At 34.9% G+C, this 19,014-nt stretch overlaps 1 protein-coding gene and 1 pseudogene across 7 annotated transcripts in view; one reads left to right on the forward strand and one right to left on the reverse strand.

The window, feature by feature from the left end:
• EXOC6 (exocyst complex component 6) overlaps positions 1-19,014 on the reverse strand; it is a 198,179-nt gene that overhangs the window by 125,696 nt on the left and 53,469 nt on the right. For 5 of the 7 annotated variants that reach the window (XM_012766013.2, XM_076009975.1, XM_012766004.2 and 2 more), the window contains exons 2-5: positions 17,164-17,335; positions 15,863-15,910; positions 15,684-15,774; positions 13,688-13,733 (exon numbers count right to left, since the gene is read on the reverse strand). In XM_012766013.2, coding sequence (XP_012621467.2) covers positions 13,688-13,733; positions 15,684-15,774; positions 15,863-15,910; positions 17,164-17,335 — 357 coding nt within the window. Of the gene's footprint in view, positions 1-13,687; positions 13,734-15,234; positions 15,275-15,683; positions 15,775-15,862; positions 15,911-17,163; positions 17,336-19,014 lie in introns of those variants that run through there. The other 2 variants (XM_076009977.1, XM_076009976.1) reach the window with 2 other exon arrangements.
• On the forward strand, positions 8,469-8,960 carry LOC105872201 (homeobox protein NANOG-like; annotated as a pseudogene).

The following is a 19,014-nucleotide window of genomic DNA, read 5'->3' on the forward strand; positions in this document are numbered from 1 at the left end:
CGAGACTCTCTGTCTCAAAAAGAAAAAAAAAAAAAAATTACAAGATAAATGAATTTAAAATCAATCAAAATAATAATACCATTAAATGTAAACAGTCTAAAAACTCTCACATAAAAAGCAGACTGCCCACTAGATTTAAAACAAAAATAGTACCAAATTATATGCTATTGACAAGACAGACACTTGAAATAAAGATAGACATGTTGAAAGTAAAAGGATATCAAAGATATATTATGCAATTAAGTATGTAGGAATAACTATAGTGGCTACCTTAATATCAGGCAAAGTCAAAATTTGGAACACAGAATACATTACCAAAGGTAAAGAGGGACATTTCATAAGGATAAATGGCTAATTATTAAGGATATTAAAAAATCATAAATGTGTATACATAACAATGCTTTGAAATATATAAAATAAAATGGAAAGAACTAAAGAGAATATAGGCAAACCTACAATAATAGTCAAAAATTTAACACCCATCTATAATTGGTAGAACTGGCAGACTAAAAAAGCTTTAATGATATAGAATTAAATTAACAACTAATATGACCTAATTGATATTTCTAGAACATCAAGCATAATTGCAAAATATACTGTCTGTTCAAATGTACATGAAATATTGACTAAGACAAACTGTATGCCAAGCTTACACAAGTCTCAATAAATGTCAAAGAATTGAAATCAGACAGAGTATGTTCACTGGCCCAACAGTATTAAACTAGAAATCAACGATAAAGATTATAATATATGGCCGGGCGCTGTGGCTCACGCCTGTAATCCTAGCTCTTGGGAGGCCGAGGCGGGCGGATTGCTCGAGGTCAGGAGTTCAAAACCAGCCTGAGCAAGAGCGAGACCCCGTCTCTACTATCAATAGAAAGAAATTAATTGGCCAACTGATATATATATAAAAAATTAGCCGGGCATGGTGGCTCATGCCTGTAGTCCCAGCTACCCGGGAGGCTGAGGCAGAAGGATCACTCGAGCCCAGGAGTTTGAGGTTGCTGTGAGCTAGGCTGACGCCACGGCACTCACTCTAGCCTGGGCAACAAAGCGAGACTCTGTCTCAAAAAAAAAAAAAAAAAAAAAAAAGATTATAATATATCTAGAAAAATCCCCTAAATATTTGGAAATTAAACAACACACTTGTAAATAACCTAAAAGTTAAAAAATATTCACAAGCAAAACCATATGATATTTTACACTAAAAGATAATACATCAAAGATTGTCGAATACAATTAAATCAGTGCTTGGAGTGAAATTTATATCTTTAAGTGCTTAAATAGTAAAGGAAGAAAGGCCTAAAAATCAGTGTTCTCAACTTCCACTTTATGAAGATAGAAAAAGAACAAATTAAATCTCAAGTGTAAGAATGGAAATAATGAAAATAAAAATGGAAATCTAATAAAAAAAATAAAATAAAATAAAATGTTAAATCTTTTTAAAAATCTCAATAAAACTGATAAGCCTCCTACTAGACAAATCAGGAATAAAAAGAAAAGACACGAATTACTAATATCAAGAATAAAAAACAGGAATATTACTACAGAACCTACCAACATTAAAAGGATGATTGGAGATTATGAATAATTTTATGCCAACAAATTCAAGAACTTAGATCGATTGGACAGAGCGAGACTGTCTCAAAAAAATAAAAAAAGATGACATGGTCGAAGACCTTGAAAAACCCAAGATACAGAAACTGACTCAAGAAGAAATATAAAGTCTCAAAATCTCAGTATCTGTTAAGGCAATGGAATTCATCTCAAAATTCTGCCACTGTGCATTTGTTAAGGAGAACAGAGCACTCTGATTATTTAAAACTGGCTACCTTGTTTTACCTCCTGAGGGATTTTTCTCCAATCTTCACCCTGGGAACTTGGTGGGGCTCTTAAAGGTAAAACAATAGTGTGGGAGCCTTCCAAGGCAAGAATGTCCCCTCTTACCATTCCTAGTTGTAGCTAATACAATAAAACAAAAAAATAAGAAACAAACAAGAAAATAAAATAAAAGGTATTCAGATTGGGAGGAAAGAAATAAATATCCTTCCAACATAGCTAAGGTTGGGCCCCCAGCCGTATATGCTTAATAACCTTTTAAGTGTTCCTTCCAGGCTCCAGTGGTAGCTTCTGTTCCCAGTAAACTGTGATACTCTGTCTTTGCCTGTCTCTCCAGTTTCTGGGGCAGTAGTTTGACCTGTGACCTCGGTTCTGTGATGAATCTAAGGAAGGTTACTGGTTGTCAGTTTGTTTGCTCTTTTCTTTTTTTGTGAGGACAGCAGTGATGACTTCCAAGTTCTTTACATATCAGATCGGAAACTGGAAGTTCCTTATTTTTAGTCTTATTTTTTGTGGTCTTTTATTATTAATTTGCAGAAGTTCTTTATAAATTATGATTGAGTCCTTTCAGTAAACAAACCACAAATGTGTTATCCTAGTCTGTGACTTGTCTGTTAATTTTCTTAAAGATGTCTTGTGATAAACAGAAATGTTTAGTTTTAAAGTACAATTTATCAATTTTTTTATGACAGCTTTTTGTGACTCGTCTAAAAATTACCTTTGCTTACCCACAGGTTGTGAAGATATCATCCTACATTTTCTTCTAGAAGATATATGCTTCTAAGTGGAAATAAAAATAAGACCCAACTATATGTTGTCTAAAAGAAAATAATTTAAACATAAAGACACAGACAGATTAAAAGTAAAGGGACAGAGAAACATATACCATGCTGACACTAATCAAAAGAAATCTAGAAAAGCTATACCAATTTCAGAGAAAGCAGACTACAGAACAAGGAAAATTATCAGGGATAAAGAGGGGTGTTATATAATGATAAAATGGACAAATCTCCAAGAAGGCATGTGTCTGTGACTAACAACAGAGCACCAAAACATGTGAGGCAAAAACTTATAGAACTACAAAGAGAAATAGACAAATGTACTATTATAGTTGCAGACTTGACCACCCTCTAACAGTAATAAGTAATTGACAGATCCAGCAGGAAGAAATATAATAAAGACAGAGTTGAACTAAAAAAGTATCATCAATCAACTGGACTTCATCCAATAACTGTACAATATACCTTCTTTTCAAGCTCACATGGACAATCAAGACAGATAACATTCTGGGCCACAAAACATGCCTTAAAATTTTTTTAAAATAAAAATAATACAAGGTTAATATCACACTTAATGGTAAGAAACAAGACTTTTTCCCCCATGAGACTGGTAACAAGGCAGTGGTTTGTTACCCTCTTACCATTCCTAGTTGTAGCTAATACAATAAAATAAGAAAATAAAATAAAAGGTATTCAGATTGGGAGGAAAGAAATAAAAGTCTTTGTAGACGACATGATTGTTTTATGTAGAAAATCCAAAAAAATCAAAAAAATTTCTGGAACTAATACCTGATTATAGCAAGGTTGCAAGATAGGAGGTTAATATACAAAATCAAATGCTTTCCTATAAACTAGCAAGGAATAATTGAAATTTGAAACTAAAAACACAATGCTATTTATATTAGCACCAAAAAAATGAAATACTTAGGTATAAATTTAACACAATATATATAAGAACTATATGAGCTAAACTACAAAACTCTGATGAAAGTAATTTTTAAAACTAAATAAATGGGAAGATATCCCATGTTCATGGATAGGAAGACTCAATATTATCAAGATCTCAGTTCTTCCCAAATTGATCTGTAAATTCAACACAATCTCAATCAAAACCCCAGCAACTTACTTTGTGGATATTGACAATCTGACTCTAAAGCCTATATGGAGAGGCAAAAGACCCAGAATAGCCACACAATATTGAAGAACAAAGTTGAAGGACTGACACCACCCAACTTTAAGACTTAATACTGTATAAAGCTATAGTATTAAAGACAGTGTGGTAGGCCGGGCGCGGTGGCTCACGCCTGTAATCCTAGCACTCTGGGAGGCTGAGGGGGGCAGATTGCTCAAGGTCAGGAGTTCAAAACCAGCCTGAGCAAGAGCAAGACCCCGTCTCTACTATAAATAGAAAGAAATTAATTGGCCAACTAATATATATAGAAAAAATTAGCCAGGCATGGTGGCGCATGCCTGTAGTCCCAGCTACTTGGGAGGCTGAGGCAGGAGGACTGCTTGAGCCCAGGAGATTGAGGTTGCTGTGAGCTAGGCTGATGCCATGGCACTCACTCTAGCCGGGGCAACAAAGCGAGATTCTGTCTCAAAAATAAAACAAAATAAAATAAAATAATAAAGAAAGACAGTGTGGTGAAGGCAAAAGGATTGACAAATAGGTCAATGGAACACAGTGGAAAGCACAGAAATATACCCACACAAATACAGTCAATTGATCTTTGACAAAAGAGCAAAAGAAATTCAATGAAAAAAGGGTAGTCTTTTCAACAAATGTTTCTGGAACTGGACATCCACAGGCAAAATGAATAAATAAATAAATCTAAACACTGCCCTTCACTTTTCACAATAATTAACTGAAAATGAATCACAGAACTAAACGTAAAACACAAAATTTTAAGATTCTAGAAAACAACCTAGGAGAAAATCCAGGTGATCTTGAGCTTGGCAATGAGTTTTTAGAAATAGCATCAAAGCAAAACCGATGAGGAAAAGAAAAGGTAAGTTGGACTTCATTACAATTAAAACTTTCTACTCTACAAAGGCAGTTAAGAAAATGAAAAACAAGTCACAGACTGGGAGAAAATATTTTCAAAACACTTACCTGATAAAGGACTTGTATCCATAAAATATACAAAGAACACTTAAAACTTAACAATAAGAAAACAAACCACCAAATTAAAAAGTGGGCAAAAGGCCTAAACAGACACCTTGCCAAAGAAGATACACACGAGAAGATGCTCAACATTATATGTATTACAAATTACAACAATGAGATACCATTATATACCTATAAGAACAGGCAAAATCCAAAACACCAACAATACCAAATCCTGGAAAGGGTATGGAGCAACAAGAACTCTCATTCAAGCTGGTGAGGGGTACAAAATAGTACAGCCACTTTGGAAAACAATTTGGCAGATTCTTACAAAGCCAAACATAGTCTTACCATATGATCTAGCAATCATGTCCCCAGTTATTTACTTAAATTAATTGAAAATGTATATCTACAAAAACCTGCACACAAATGTTGATAGCAGCTTTATTCATAATTTTCAAAACCTGGAAGCAACCAAGCTGTACTTGGGTAAATGAATAGACAAACTATGGCTCACCTATACAATGCAGTATTATTCAATGATAAAAAGGAATGTTAAATGCATACTGCTAAGTGAAAGAAGCCACCATGAACATGTTATATACTGTATGATTTCAACTATCTGACATTCTGGAAAAAGCAAAACTATAGAAATAGTAAAAAGTTCAGCAATTGGCACAGGTTTGTGAGATAAGGGATGGGGAAAGAAATGGAGCACAGGGAATTTTTCAGGCAGTGAAACTATTCTGTATTATACTGTAATACTGGACACATATTATGTATTTGTCAAAAGCCACAGAACTGTTCAACACAGAGTGAACCCTAGTGTGAACTATCAACTTTGGTTAATAATAGTGTGTCAAATTGTTCATCAATTGTAATAAATGTACTGCTTAATGCAAGATGTTAATAATGGAAATTATGTATGCAAGGAAGAGGAAAGTATATGGGAACTCTCTGTACTTTCAGTTCTATACTTCTGTAAACCTAAAACTGTTCTAAAAAAAACTACTAATTAAAAAATATAAGCAAAAGATTTGAACAGACACTTCACAAAAGAAAATGCACCAATGGCTAAATAATAAATGAAAAGGCACTCAGCAGCAGTCATCAGAAAAATGCAAATTGAACCACAAGATAATATTTTATATTTACCAAAATGGCTCAACTAGAACAGACTGACTAAATACCATATGTTGGCGAGGATGTGGAGCCAATAAAATTCTCATACATTACTAATGGAACTGTTAATGGTACAACTAAAATAGTAAACTATTTTTTAAATTATGTTTTTACGGTATATTTTTTAAATTATATTTTAAATAGAAAACTATTTAATGGTTTCTTAGAAAGCGTAGCATACATCTATGCTATAACCCAGCAATTCCACTCATATATATTTATTAAAGGGAAATATAAACATATGCCTACAAAAAGACTTGTACACTAATTTCATGGCAGTCTTATTCATAATACCCTCAAACCTGAAACAACCCAAATATTCACCAGCTGGTGAATAGATGAATGAATTCTTAGAACTGAATACTGTTCAGCAATCTAAAGAAACAAACTCTGCGATAACAGATAAATTTCAAAAATATTATCTGGAGTAAAGGTCATTTCATTTATATCAATTATAAAAACAAAATTAATCTATGGTGATAGAAATAAGAAAGTGGTTATTTCTAGAGCAGAAACAAGACATTGTTTGGAAATGAGAATGAGGGAACTTTGTGGGGGTAATGGAAGTGTTCTATATCTTGTTTTGGGTGGTAATGATTACAAAGGAGTATGAGAAAAGCTCTCAAGTGGTAATAACATTCAACATCTTGATCTTGGTGGTTACACAGGTATGTCTGCTTTTTAAAATTCATGAAGTTGTAGACTTACGACTTGTGCATTTTTGTTTATGTTATACTAAAATAAAAAGTCACTTATGACTTGTGCATTTTCATTTATGTTCTACTAAAATAAAAAGTCAACCTAAAATACTACTCAGCAAAAAAAAATAAAAAACAAAAAACTGCACTATAAATAAAGAAAATATTTTATAACACATATGACAGAAAAGGGGCCAATCTCCAAAATATATAACGATTTTAAGCCTACATACCAGACATGTTGAACACGAATAGTGAAACAACCAAGTTAAAGATTCAGCAGGAATCAGAGAAGTAAAACTCTAGTTCAAGATTCAACATTTAGGAGTCAACTGAATATAAATCAAGATTTAATAAAACAAAAAACAAAATTGAAGTAATGATAACTAATAAAAAAAATTTTAAACACTATGCACGTCAAACCAAATACACCTGTGGGCCAGTAGGATTCTATAGGTCACTAACTTGCAACCTTTGGTTGACCAGCAGAAATCATGTCTGTCCATGTTCACTACCTATCTCATTGCTCCATATGAATACTTACCCTTAAAACAATGTGGCAGGGCACCATAAATCCAAGAAAAGGAAAGTGAGGTTCTAAATATCCAGTGAAAAGGCAGACTGAATGTACATTTTTACCTTTACTTCTTGAAACATCAATAAAACAACAGTGAAAGAGATTTTTTTTAAACACAAACTCAAAAAGATAGAGAGAAAAGGAGACAAAGGAACAATAAAATTTTAGAAGCTGGAAAGCCAATGGACAGGTGTAAAGAACTCAGCAGACCTGAAAAATCCGAATCCTAAACCATATTGAGAAGCCAAGAATAACCTAATTTATTTTGTAGAATCCCCAAACAGTTCATAAGTTGACAAGAATCCCACTACTTCTGGAAGTGGCAGTGAAAAAGACTAAAAGAGCCGGGCGCGGTGGCTCACGCCTGTAATCCTAGCACTCTGGGAGGCTGAGGCGGGCGGATCGCTCGAGGTCAGGAGTTCGAAACCAGCCTGAGCAAGAGCGAGACCCCGTCTCTACTATAAATAGAAAGAAATTAATTGGCCAACTAATATATATATAAAATTAGCCGGGCATGGTGGCACATGCCTGTAGTCCCAGCTACTCGGGAGGCTGAGGCAGCAGGATTGCTTGAGCCCAGGAGTTTGAGGTTGCTGTGAGCTAGGCTGACGCCACGGCACTCACTCTAACCTGGGCAACAAGCGAGACTCTGTCTCAAAAAAAAAAAAAAAAAAAAGAAAAAGACTAAAAGAAGGAATGTGGTTGAAAATCTGCTTAAAAAGCAGACCCAGGCCAGGCGCTGTGGCTCACGCCTGTAATCCTAGCACTCTGGGAGGTCGAGGTGGGCAGATTGCTCAAGGTCAGGAGTTCAAAACCAGCCTGAGCAAGAGCAAGATCCCGTTTCTACTATAAATAGAAAGAAATTAATTGGCCAACTAATGTATATAGAAAAAATTAGCTGGGCATGGTAGCGCATGTGTAGTCCCAGCTACTTGGGAGGCTGAGGCAGCAAGATTGCTTGAGCCCAGGAGTTTGAGGTTGCTGTGAACTAGGCTGATGCCATGGTACTCACTCTAGCCTGGGCAATAAAGTGAGACTCTGTCTCCAAAAAAAAAAAAAAAAAAAAAGCAGACCCAGACCTTTTGCTAGATTGGCCTAGTTACCCCCTATTCCTACAGAGGGGACTCACTTCATCTCTGCTTATTGATACTTTTATATCTAGACATCTTTATATTTCTCTAAGATCTTCTACCTAGATATTTAAGTCTTAAGTCTTAGCCTTTTTCACAGTCTAGCTCTTCATTTTGGTTTTTGTTGTTTGTTTTTTCCACCTCTTTCTCAATAAGATGAGTATGGATCCAGTTTGTCCCCCAAAGCCTGGCCTTGTTCCAAAGCACAGAATTCTAGGAACTCGTCACCAATGCTGTGATTCATGGGCCTGGAAAAAATTATCCATCCTTGCAAATGTCATCTGTGGAGGTGCCCCATTCAGAGACTGTCTCTCCTGTTCCTTCCTCCACAGATCTACTTATTCAAAATGGCTCTGATTCTTGCACCAATCCTGAAGTAAAACTTCCTACTTCTGTAGAGAAGAGCACAGTGAAGAAGGAAGATTAAGGTCCAGGTTAAAAAACAGAAGATCAGAACCATGCTGATCCAGCTGTGTGGACTCAATGACAGATTTCAGAGACAAATACCTCAGCCTCCAGCAGATTCAAGAACTTTCCAACATCCTGAACCTTAGCTGCAAATAGGTTAAGGCCTGGTTACAGAACTAGAAAATGAAATGTAAGAGGTGGCAGAAAAAAATCAACTGGCCCAAAAGAGCAACAGTGTGATTCACGGCTCAATACCTACACAAAACCTAGGCATCTACTCTTCTTAGCACCAGGGATGTTGGGTAAACACATCTGGAAACCTTCCAAGGTAGAGCAACCAAACTTGAAACAACCCAACATGGAGCAATCAAACTTGGAACAGCCAATCTTGGAGCAACCATTCCTGGAATAGTCAGAGCTGGTGTACTCAAGCCTAGAACAACCAGGACAGGAACAATCTGTTCCCTAATTGCAAAGAGGAATCTCTGCAGCCCTCCATACAATTCCAGCAAAATTCTCCTGCTAATGATTCAGAGGTCACCTTGGAAATTGCTACAGAAAGCCATAATGTAATACAACAAACCACTAGGTATTTTAGTACTACACAAACCATGGATTAGTCCTAAATTACTCTATGAACATGCAGCCTGAAGCTGTGTGAGATGAGTATATTATTCAATCTCGGTCTGAGCCATGGCTGAATTCTTTCCTTTCTCATAGCATTTTTCTTGTTTTAGAGCTGTGTATCTCTGTCTTGATATCTTGGTTCTCACTGTGCCTACTATGTCAATTTAGGGGATGGGGTATGATTGGAGTCTAATCAAAGAGATTTCAGTAACCTTGGCTGCGATGGACAACATGCTAAAAGCTGTCTCTGGTTTTAAGTAGATATAATACTAGTTTGGTACAAAAATGTGTGATGAAAGATTAGTCCTATTTTTGGGGATTGGGAGGTTTTACTTATTTAAAAAAACTTAAAAAAAAATCCCAATGTCAAGGTGACGGGTTAAGCTATAATATGTTTCTTTGATTTCCTCCACCACTTTCCTCCTGTATGTTTTACCACAACCCCTAATTTGTTCATTACTTTTAATATTTGTATACAAATATTTTATATTTTGCTGAAGCATAATATCAGTACCAGTTTGACTGGTTTAAGTACAACAAACAAAATATCCATTAAAAAAATAAAGCAGACCCCAGATTCTCTCCCCCACTTCAGGCGTCTGAGCAACTGTCCTTCCTCCATCATGGCAAAAAACTAAAGAGACTAAAAACAAATAATCTCTGAACAGGGAACACCAGCCAAGGTTGATGGCAATACTAGCCTGAAAACAAAAGGATTAATACTAGATGCCTTCTTTCCAATTCAGATCCCAGAATGCTGGCAGTCAGATCTTTATCCTCCAGAAAAAAGACAGGAGTTTTCTCTAGAAAATCTGACCAGCCCCAGAAAAAAGACTTAAGATATTAATTAACATCAGAGGCTTCCCAGCTAAATAGTCCAGCCAGAAAACTTTACAGTGAAACTCACAATCAAGTCCCACCCATGTACCAAGAGTTTCCAATCAGGTTTTTATGTCCATCGCACTTAAATATGAGTAGTTGACCAAGGAATCACCAGACATCTGAGAAACACCTCTAACAAGAAAGGCAGAGATAAAAGCTGGGGGAAAAAAACTTACAAGAAAGAGACTATGCAAGGAGAACATACATCTAAATTCTTGGTGAGCTAAGAGAAAATACTGCAACAGTAAATTAAGAACAAATTACCAGAAAAAAAAATTGGAGATCAAAAAAGGGCTCCTAGAAATTAAAAAATCAGATAGCAGATATGAAAAAAAATCAACATTACTTTTAGAAGATAAAGATGAAGAAACTTCAGAAAAAGCAGAGAAAAGAGACAGAGACAAAGAAATGTCAAAGAAGAGATAAGAAAATTAGAGGACCAAACTAGAAGACTGATCATTAATACCTGTCCTAGAGAGAGCATCAAGAAAACAGAAGGAAAAAATAATTCAAGAAAATTTTGTAATGCTTAAAGACATTATCAGATTAAAGGATGTTTCCAGATTAAAAGAAGGCTCAACAGGTACCCAACACAATGGAAGTAAATAGACTCGCATCAAAACAAATCATCAGAAAATTTCAGACCACAGAGGACAAAGAAAAGATTCTAAAAGAGAGAAAAGGTAGGTCACAAACTAAAGATGAGAATTCAGAATGACTTCTCACTTTTCAATGGCATCCCTAGAAGGTAGAGAATGCATGTGTATGTGTGTGTATGTGTGTGTATGTGTGTGTGTGTGTGTGTGTGTGTGTGTGTGTGTGTGTGTGTAGTATGCATGTGTGTGGGTAATTAACCCACCTAGCATATAGACCTTAGTTTCTAAATACTATTACTCACTAAAAGGAGACAGAGTACCTTGAAGAATGGCTGTTTCCAGGTTAAGGGCAAGAAAAGTACAATGAGAACCTGGAACATCCTATTGCATAAGCAAAAAAGTACTCAAAGATAAATAAGGACACAGAAAGTGGCTTGAGGGTTTCTCTGGCCAAATTTGGAACAATTTTTGCATCAAAAAAATAATGACAATAATAAATATGACATTTATTTTTTAAAATCTATGAGTCCATAACAACAATCAGGAAAAAAAAAAAGAAACAAAAGGGGGATAAAAAGGAAAAGCTCTTCTTTATACTTAAAAAAAAAAGCCAGTTAATAAACAGAATTTTTTAAATTACCGTTTTACAACCCTAATATAATAATTGATTAAAGCAAAAATACTGAAACTATTGGGTGAAAGGTTGTTAGGAAACAGGACTCAAAGTATCACACCACAGATTACTTAGTAATTGCAAAGAGAAAAATATACCTTTTCAAAAGAGGTATATTTTTTTGATTGTCATCCCCTTAACCAAATGACCAATTTAGCATAACCTAGAGACAGCCTGACAGCATATGCCTTCTGATATGATACAACATGAGGTACACAATATCACTTATCTCGTACTCTTGCCAAAAACTTTTAACCTGAATCTAAACATAAGGAAACAGTTAGACAAATCCAAAATGCCCTGGTCTGCATAACAACTGACCTGGACCCTTTCATGGGACCTTTTCCTGGACCCTTTCATTTTTCTTTCATGAAAAATAAAGAAAAGCAGGAAGACTGTTCTGGATTAAAAGGGATTTAAAAAAAACATATAGCAACCAATGTTTTCAGGGAGGAAAAGAAGATATAATAAATTTTGCGGATAACTGGATAAATGTGAATATAAATATTAGATTATATTACCAAAAAAAGAGAGAATGCACCAAGCCAGAAAATAGTAAGGTGATAATACAAGTTAAGTATTTAAAGACATAAATGTAAGCACTAAAGCAATCAGTTAAAAAAAGGTAAAAATTTTTGCCCATATAATGAATGGGAAGTAAGGAGGGTGATGCCTATGTTTTTGCAACAAACATACAGAATTCATTATTTGAATCTTTAAAATATAAGGACATATAACATTGATTTTAAAAAGAATATATTAATAATATATACATAAAAGAAAATAAGACTGCCTTTTAGGAATAGGTTAAGGCTTATTTATTAATATGGAAAAAATCATTCTACTAATTAGTACCAATTTTCAATGGCATCCCTGGAAGATAGAGAATGCGGGTGTGTGTGTGTGTGTGTGTGTGTGTGTGTGTGTGTGTGTGTGTGTGTGTGTGTAGTATGCATGTGTGTGGGTAATTAACCCACCTAGCATATAGACCTTAGTTTCTAAATATTATTACTCACTAAAAGGAGACAGAGTACCTTGAAGAATGGCTGTTTCCAGGTTAAGGGCAAGAAAAGTACAATGAGAACCTGGAATGTCCTAATGTGAAGTCTAATGACATTCAATATGTAGCACTATGAAGGAGGACACATACAAATCTTTTACTATAGATTTGTATATGTGTTCTGAAAGTTAGGTAGTTATATAATAAACCAAGAAGAAATTGTTTTTTCTCCATTCCAAATGTGTCTCATTTATTGTTTTTTCGATGTTATTTTAAAATTGTTCACTTTTAAAATATTTTAAACATCACTACATCTAATGCTCCTTTAAATTATTTTATTTTTCATGTATTTGTATGTATTTGTCATGTATTCATTTGTGTTATAAAACAGATGTGAACTACACTAGCCCAGATTGTCAAAAAAGCCTACACTTTGCTTTCCGTCTACAATATATACGTAGCCCTTGCTTATGATATTTGACCCTTCCAAATCTCATGTTGAAATCTGATACCCAATGTTGGAGGTGAGGCCTAATGAGAGGTGTTTGGGTCATGGGGGTGAATTTTTCATGAATGGCTTGGTACCCTCCTCCCTGCAGTAGTGTAATGAGTGAATTCTCACTTTATTAGTTCCCCAAAGAGCTGGTTGTTAAAAGGAGCCTGAAACCTCCCTCCCCTCTCTCTCTTGCTTCCTGTCTGGCCATGTGATCTCTACACATGCCTGTTCCCCCTCTCCTTATGCCATGAGTGGAAGAAGCCTGAAGCCCTCACCAGAAGCCGAGGCTGGTACCATGTCTCTTGTGTAGCCTGCAGAACTTGTGAGCCAAATAAACTTTTCTTTGTAAATTACCCAGCCTGCATTCCCTTATAGCAATGCAGATGGACTAAGATCTTCATTGTATGCAATGTTATTATGTTGGTAAGTTAATCAATATTTTCTCATTTCTATTCAGTTGTCCTTGATCAATATTATCAATCCTTGATATCATTTATAAGGGGAAAGGATTCATAAATAAATGGCTAAGATTTGCTTTACTGGGTGATCCTGATGAGTAGATTGTATGTCCAAAGATTAGTGTAAGAAAGAACGTGAAATTCACAATTCACTACAATTAACAGCAAGTTTATCTATGCTTTCAATAATAGGAAAAAATTATTATTTAAAATAATAGGAAAAAAACCAACTCACCTTTTTGTACTCATCTGTTCTTTTAACTTACTGTACATTTCCAGCACTGCATTAAAAAATACAACATTTTAGCTTTCAAAAGGAAAAAAAATATTTTAAGAGATGAAAATAATTAAAGCAGAGAAGTGTATATTACAAATTCATTAGTTTTCCCTACATTTTGAGTTAGGCTGATATTTCCAAATAAAATGTATATACTTCAAGTAAATGAAAATATATTTTAATTTTTATATATATTGCACATTATATATATATTAATACATTGAACTTGGAATATTTATATAAAAGTGTATACTGACACTTATAATTGAGACATTAACCTACTAACAATTATCCTATTCAGAAATTACTATTTATTCCCTGAAGTATAATTGTACGTTTGGACTTTAGTTATTTGAGAGAGAAAGTTGAGTGACAGTGAGATTCATTAATTTTGACTCAACATACCAAATAAAATAACACAACTGGGTTATAACTCACTATAAACAAAAATTGACACCAAATCCACAAAGGAAAAAAAAAACCTCAAAAGTTTACAGCAGAGAGTAAATTACAATAAAGCCAGAAATAAACATAATAAAACATCTTTATTCATTTCATCCTTTTTGTCAAAGGCCCAGAAATGTAATTATTCCATAAAATTATCATAAGCTTCAGCAAGATGACACACTGTTACCAGATAGGTTTTAAACTACATAGATTATCATTTAACCTTAGTAGAATTTCAAAGCAGAGAGTAAGTAAATAACTTTTTGCTCATCAGACCAACTCCCATTTTCCTATACCACAAAGATAGACAACATTTGGTCCAGTTTTTTCTACAGTCATAAGACTACTCCCAGGGGTCTCCAAGCTTAATAAGATATTGTTTACTTGTCTGAAAACCATAAAAACTGCAATTGTGGCTATAGTAAACCAGCACTAACTCTGTGGCCACAGGATCCTAAGCATATCTATATCACAGCCCCTGTGATACAAAGAGGACTGGCATGGTGGCTCACACCTATAATCTCAGCACTCTGGGAGGCCAAGGCAGGAGGATTGCTTGAGGCCAGGAGTTCGAGATCAGCCTGAGGAAGACCAAGACCTTCCCTCTACAAAAAATAGAAAACTTCGCCAGGCATGGTAGCACATGCCTATAGTCCCAGCTACTCAGTTGTTCTACTCAGGAGGCTGAGGCAGGAGAATCACTTGAGCCCAGAAGTTTGACGTTATAGTGAGCTATGATGATGCCACTGCACTCTAGCCCAGGCAACAGAACAAGACTCTGTTTAAAAAAAAAAAAAAAAAAAGGAACAAAGAGATGGATTTAGCTTACTACATTAAGAATAAAATGGTATATACCTGCTTCCTTTTGTTTAAACAGAATACATCCAACTTAAAGTATATTCAATCCAGGTAAAGAAAATACTGGTTAGTTTCTTTTGAATTTATTTGATGCACCAGTAATATTTGAGCTCTAACAGAAAGACCAGAAACTCAGTGTTTTTTCAAAATATAGGAGGAAAGGCAAGAAAGAAGACCTAGCACTTTTGATGTTTTCTTACCTTATGGGCAAAATGAGATTGTAAACAAGGCAAAACCAACCTGCTAAGTGACAAACAGAAAACAATGGAAAACTAGAGATAAAAAATTAGGCAAATTAAACAAAGGAGAGAATATGTAATTAAAAGACACTCTCCCCATGGGAAAGTATTCTGAGGAAAAACAAAAATAAAAGGGGAGGGGGAACAAAGGGCAAATGAGGCAGAGAGGAAACGGAAATGCAGAGGTTGTTCTAGGAGACTGATATGACAGATAATCAAACAGGGGCCTCATGACATAAGAAAATCATTAAAATTCAGGGAATAAAGTGAACAGGAAAGATAAGTATGGTCTTTGTTGGGATGAAATCACCAAATAATCTGTAATTCCCATAATAAAGAATGACTATATGTTATTATTAAGTTATAATTTTACAAAACCAAACATCATATTATAGATAAGTTTAACTCACCTGGAAGACATAACTGCAATTTTTCCACTACAGTTGTAATATTCCTCTGCTGAATTCTACATCGAATAATATCTTCTGTGTGACCTATCACCTTAGAAAAGAAGAAATGTTCATATTTTTAAACAAACGTTAAAGAACATCCACATATTGAAGACACAAAAAATGTATCATTTTCTCACCTCTTTTCCAGCATCTTGAAACCTTCGGTTGGTATCAGTAACTTGCACCTTAAAAATAATTTCACCTTAGTTAGACAAATATGCATAAAACTGCCCTGATGTAACTGCTCACCCTTGTAATCAGATCATGCTTCATGAGAAACTTAGAACAAAGAAATGCAAATTCAAATTAACTCTACAGCTTGAACTTGAACTTTTGATTGAAAAGGGCTTTTGTTAACTTCAATTACTTATGACAGTTCTTTTTAACAGATTCTGTGGCAAACTTCTCAAATTTACTCAGGATTTTTGAACTTTACTTGCTTCTCTAAGTCTGTCAAACAATTCAAATCACTGACCCAATTGACCACTGGTCCCCTTTTGATAACTTCAATGAGGTCTATGTGCCATTCATTGTCTGTAGGAAATGGTGATTGCATTTTATGGTAATTAAACATTCATACTTTGCTGAATGCAAACACTGGGTGGTTGATTAACATCAAACACAGAAATCTCAATCCACAGCAACATTTTAATGCTGCAGGTGCAGGCAAAGCTCAACCTCAAATTTTCCCACATATTAAGTGACTCATTAGGTCATCATAGTAAGGAAGCACATTCTGGTTTATTAAAAATCTCATTAATTTCTGAACAAAGATGCTCAGTGACCTCATTGATGCTGTAGTTAGTCTCTTGTTATCTGAATATCCTTTATACAATGGTTTTCTAATCATAACCTTTGGTGAACCAAGGTCATTCTGTCTGCTAAGTGCTCTAAATGTAAAGAAAGATAAATAGGACAATTCTTATAATTAAATATTTTATATCCTGACTGAACAAATCCAGGTCTCATTTAATAAATAATGTTTTTACTGTATGGCAGAAAATGTAGACCAACTTTCTTTAAGAAAATTACTGTTGTGAAACTTTAAATAAAGTTTCAATATTATTAAATAATTTTGAGAATACAATCATTTATAGTTAAATTTTTAAAGGAAGATAACTTTTTATCAATATAGTACTAATTGTCATGTTAAAAATTCTAAAACACCTTTCATTGCATGCATGTTTTGAGTTCATTTCCCTGCATGGAAAGAAATCCTGCTAAGCCAGTGCATTACTTGCCTTAGAAAAAAAGAGACTGCTCCTGTCATTAGCATGACAACTGTGTTAATAGAGCATAAAGAGCATTCTCAAATACATATATCAATTAACTTCTTGAAAGTAGCACATCTAATATGACTTGTACATAGGCACTATAAACTAATACTTTAGTAATTTAATGAGAACAAAGATAAACAGAATTTTAACATATTTCTTACCTTCAGTTTTTCTGCATCAGTCCTTACTTTAAGGAGTTCTGTAATAGCATCTACAAAACCCTGATGATGAAAGTTACACATCTTTTCAATTTCCTTGTCATGGTTACGGATACAAGCATCTAACTTTTCCATAAACTTCTTGTGTGCATTTGGTTGGTCATCATACACAGACCTGTATGTAAATAAGAAAGCTAAATTCACTTTTCAGTTCACCTAAATATATTCTTTATTAAGCCCGATCTTTGCAACAGCTAATATCTTAAAATTAAATCTCTGAACAAATAAACTGGTATGATAGTGTTACCTTTAACAGAAATAATTTGGATGAAAAATATTTAGTTTTTTTTAACATGCTAATATTAAAAGAGCCACAAGCCCTCTAGACATATCACTAGGTATCCTGAAATAAAGGTCTGAAGCTCAGGAGATGTGGGCCTAATACAAGTCCTTAATATACTAATGCTCAAAAAAAAATTCACTGAATGAATGAATAAGAAGTGAACAAACTCATGATTTCTATACCCTTGCTTTCCAGATAAGTTACAGATTACAAAACTGCCATAAATCCTACAACCAGCAAGCAATACCTGAGATATGAATCCTGGCAGTCTGGCTCCAGAGTTTATATTCTCAAATACAAAGCCATACTGCAGTCATTACAATGTTCTAAACATGGTGTACACATTCCCACTGCATCACAGCTCATGCTGTCCCCATATAGAAAGCACCTCCCCGCCCATCACCCCTCAATTCACCATGCAGTAAATGACAGCCTTGCCCCTACATCCTAGGAGGAAAGCCTTTGGAATGCCCTGCCTGATAAGTGTCTTTGTTTACCTGGGGGCTTTGGGTTGCCAAATAGTAGATGCTAACAATGTGATTTATGGTAGGAGCCTTGGGCCACACAGTTTTAGCTTAGGGAGGGGCAACAGACTAAAGTCAGCCATGTTTACATGGGAAGTCAGTCATGGCTATCTGGCCAAATCCCAATAAAACCCTGGAAAGGTTTGGGTGAGCTTCTCTGACTCACAATACTCTGTGAGTGTTGCCACACATCAATGCTAGGAGAAATAAGTGCTGTCCGCACAATTCTGCTGGGAAAAAACAACTGAAAGCTCATACCTGGAACTCTCCTAGTTCCTGTCCTATGTACTTTTTCTTTTTCTTTTTTTTTTTTTTTAAGGTCACAAATTTTCTTCTTTTCATTTATATATTATATTATGTGCCTTTTGCATTGCTAATTTTAATCTGTATTCTTTTGCTGTAACAAATAATATAATAACTATGAGTGTTAACAGCTTTGCTAAATTCTGTGAGTCCTTCTAGCAAATTACTGAACCTTAAGGTGGTCTTGACTTCCCAAACTGCACCACCTCATCTGCTGCCCATTATTTTAGGTTCAGTTCAAGTCCCATTTCCTCCAAACATTTCCATGACAAGGAATCTTTTCATCTGCAGGATAAACTTATAGCCCTTTACTGTTATTCTGACATGTAATCATTTATTACTTTGTATCAATATTTAAACGTTTTGTGTTTAAAATATATTCTGTTTCCCCAAATAGACCATAAGCTTCTTGGGGGCTGCTTCAATGTCTTACATTTTTAATGAGTTCCCAGTCTAATGTGGACTACAGTTAGAATACAGGATACCAATCATTAAGAACTTAAGCTCTTTAAGTGCTGAGCTGGAACTAGGCTCTGCTCTTAGACTCTTTTCTTTCCTACCTATTCTTTTCTCTCCATCTCATCTTGACTTGTAGCTTTTAATTCCATAAACACACTGACAGCTGCCAAATTTACATTTCCAGCCCTGACTTCTCCTCAAACTCATATATCTCTCCAACTGGAT

The sequence above is a fragment of the Microcebus murinus genome, chromosome 14 (assembly GCF_040939455.1).
Source record: "Microcebus murinus isolate Inina chromosome 14, M.murinus_Inina_mat1.0, whole genome shotgun sequence".
NCBI lineage: Eukaryota > Metazoa > Chordata > Mammalia > Primates > Cheirogaleidae > Microcebus > Microcebus murinus.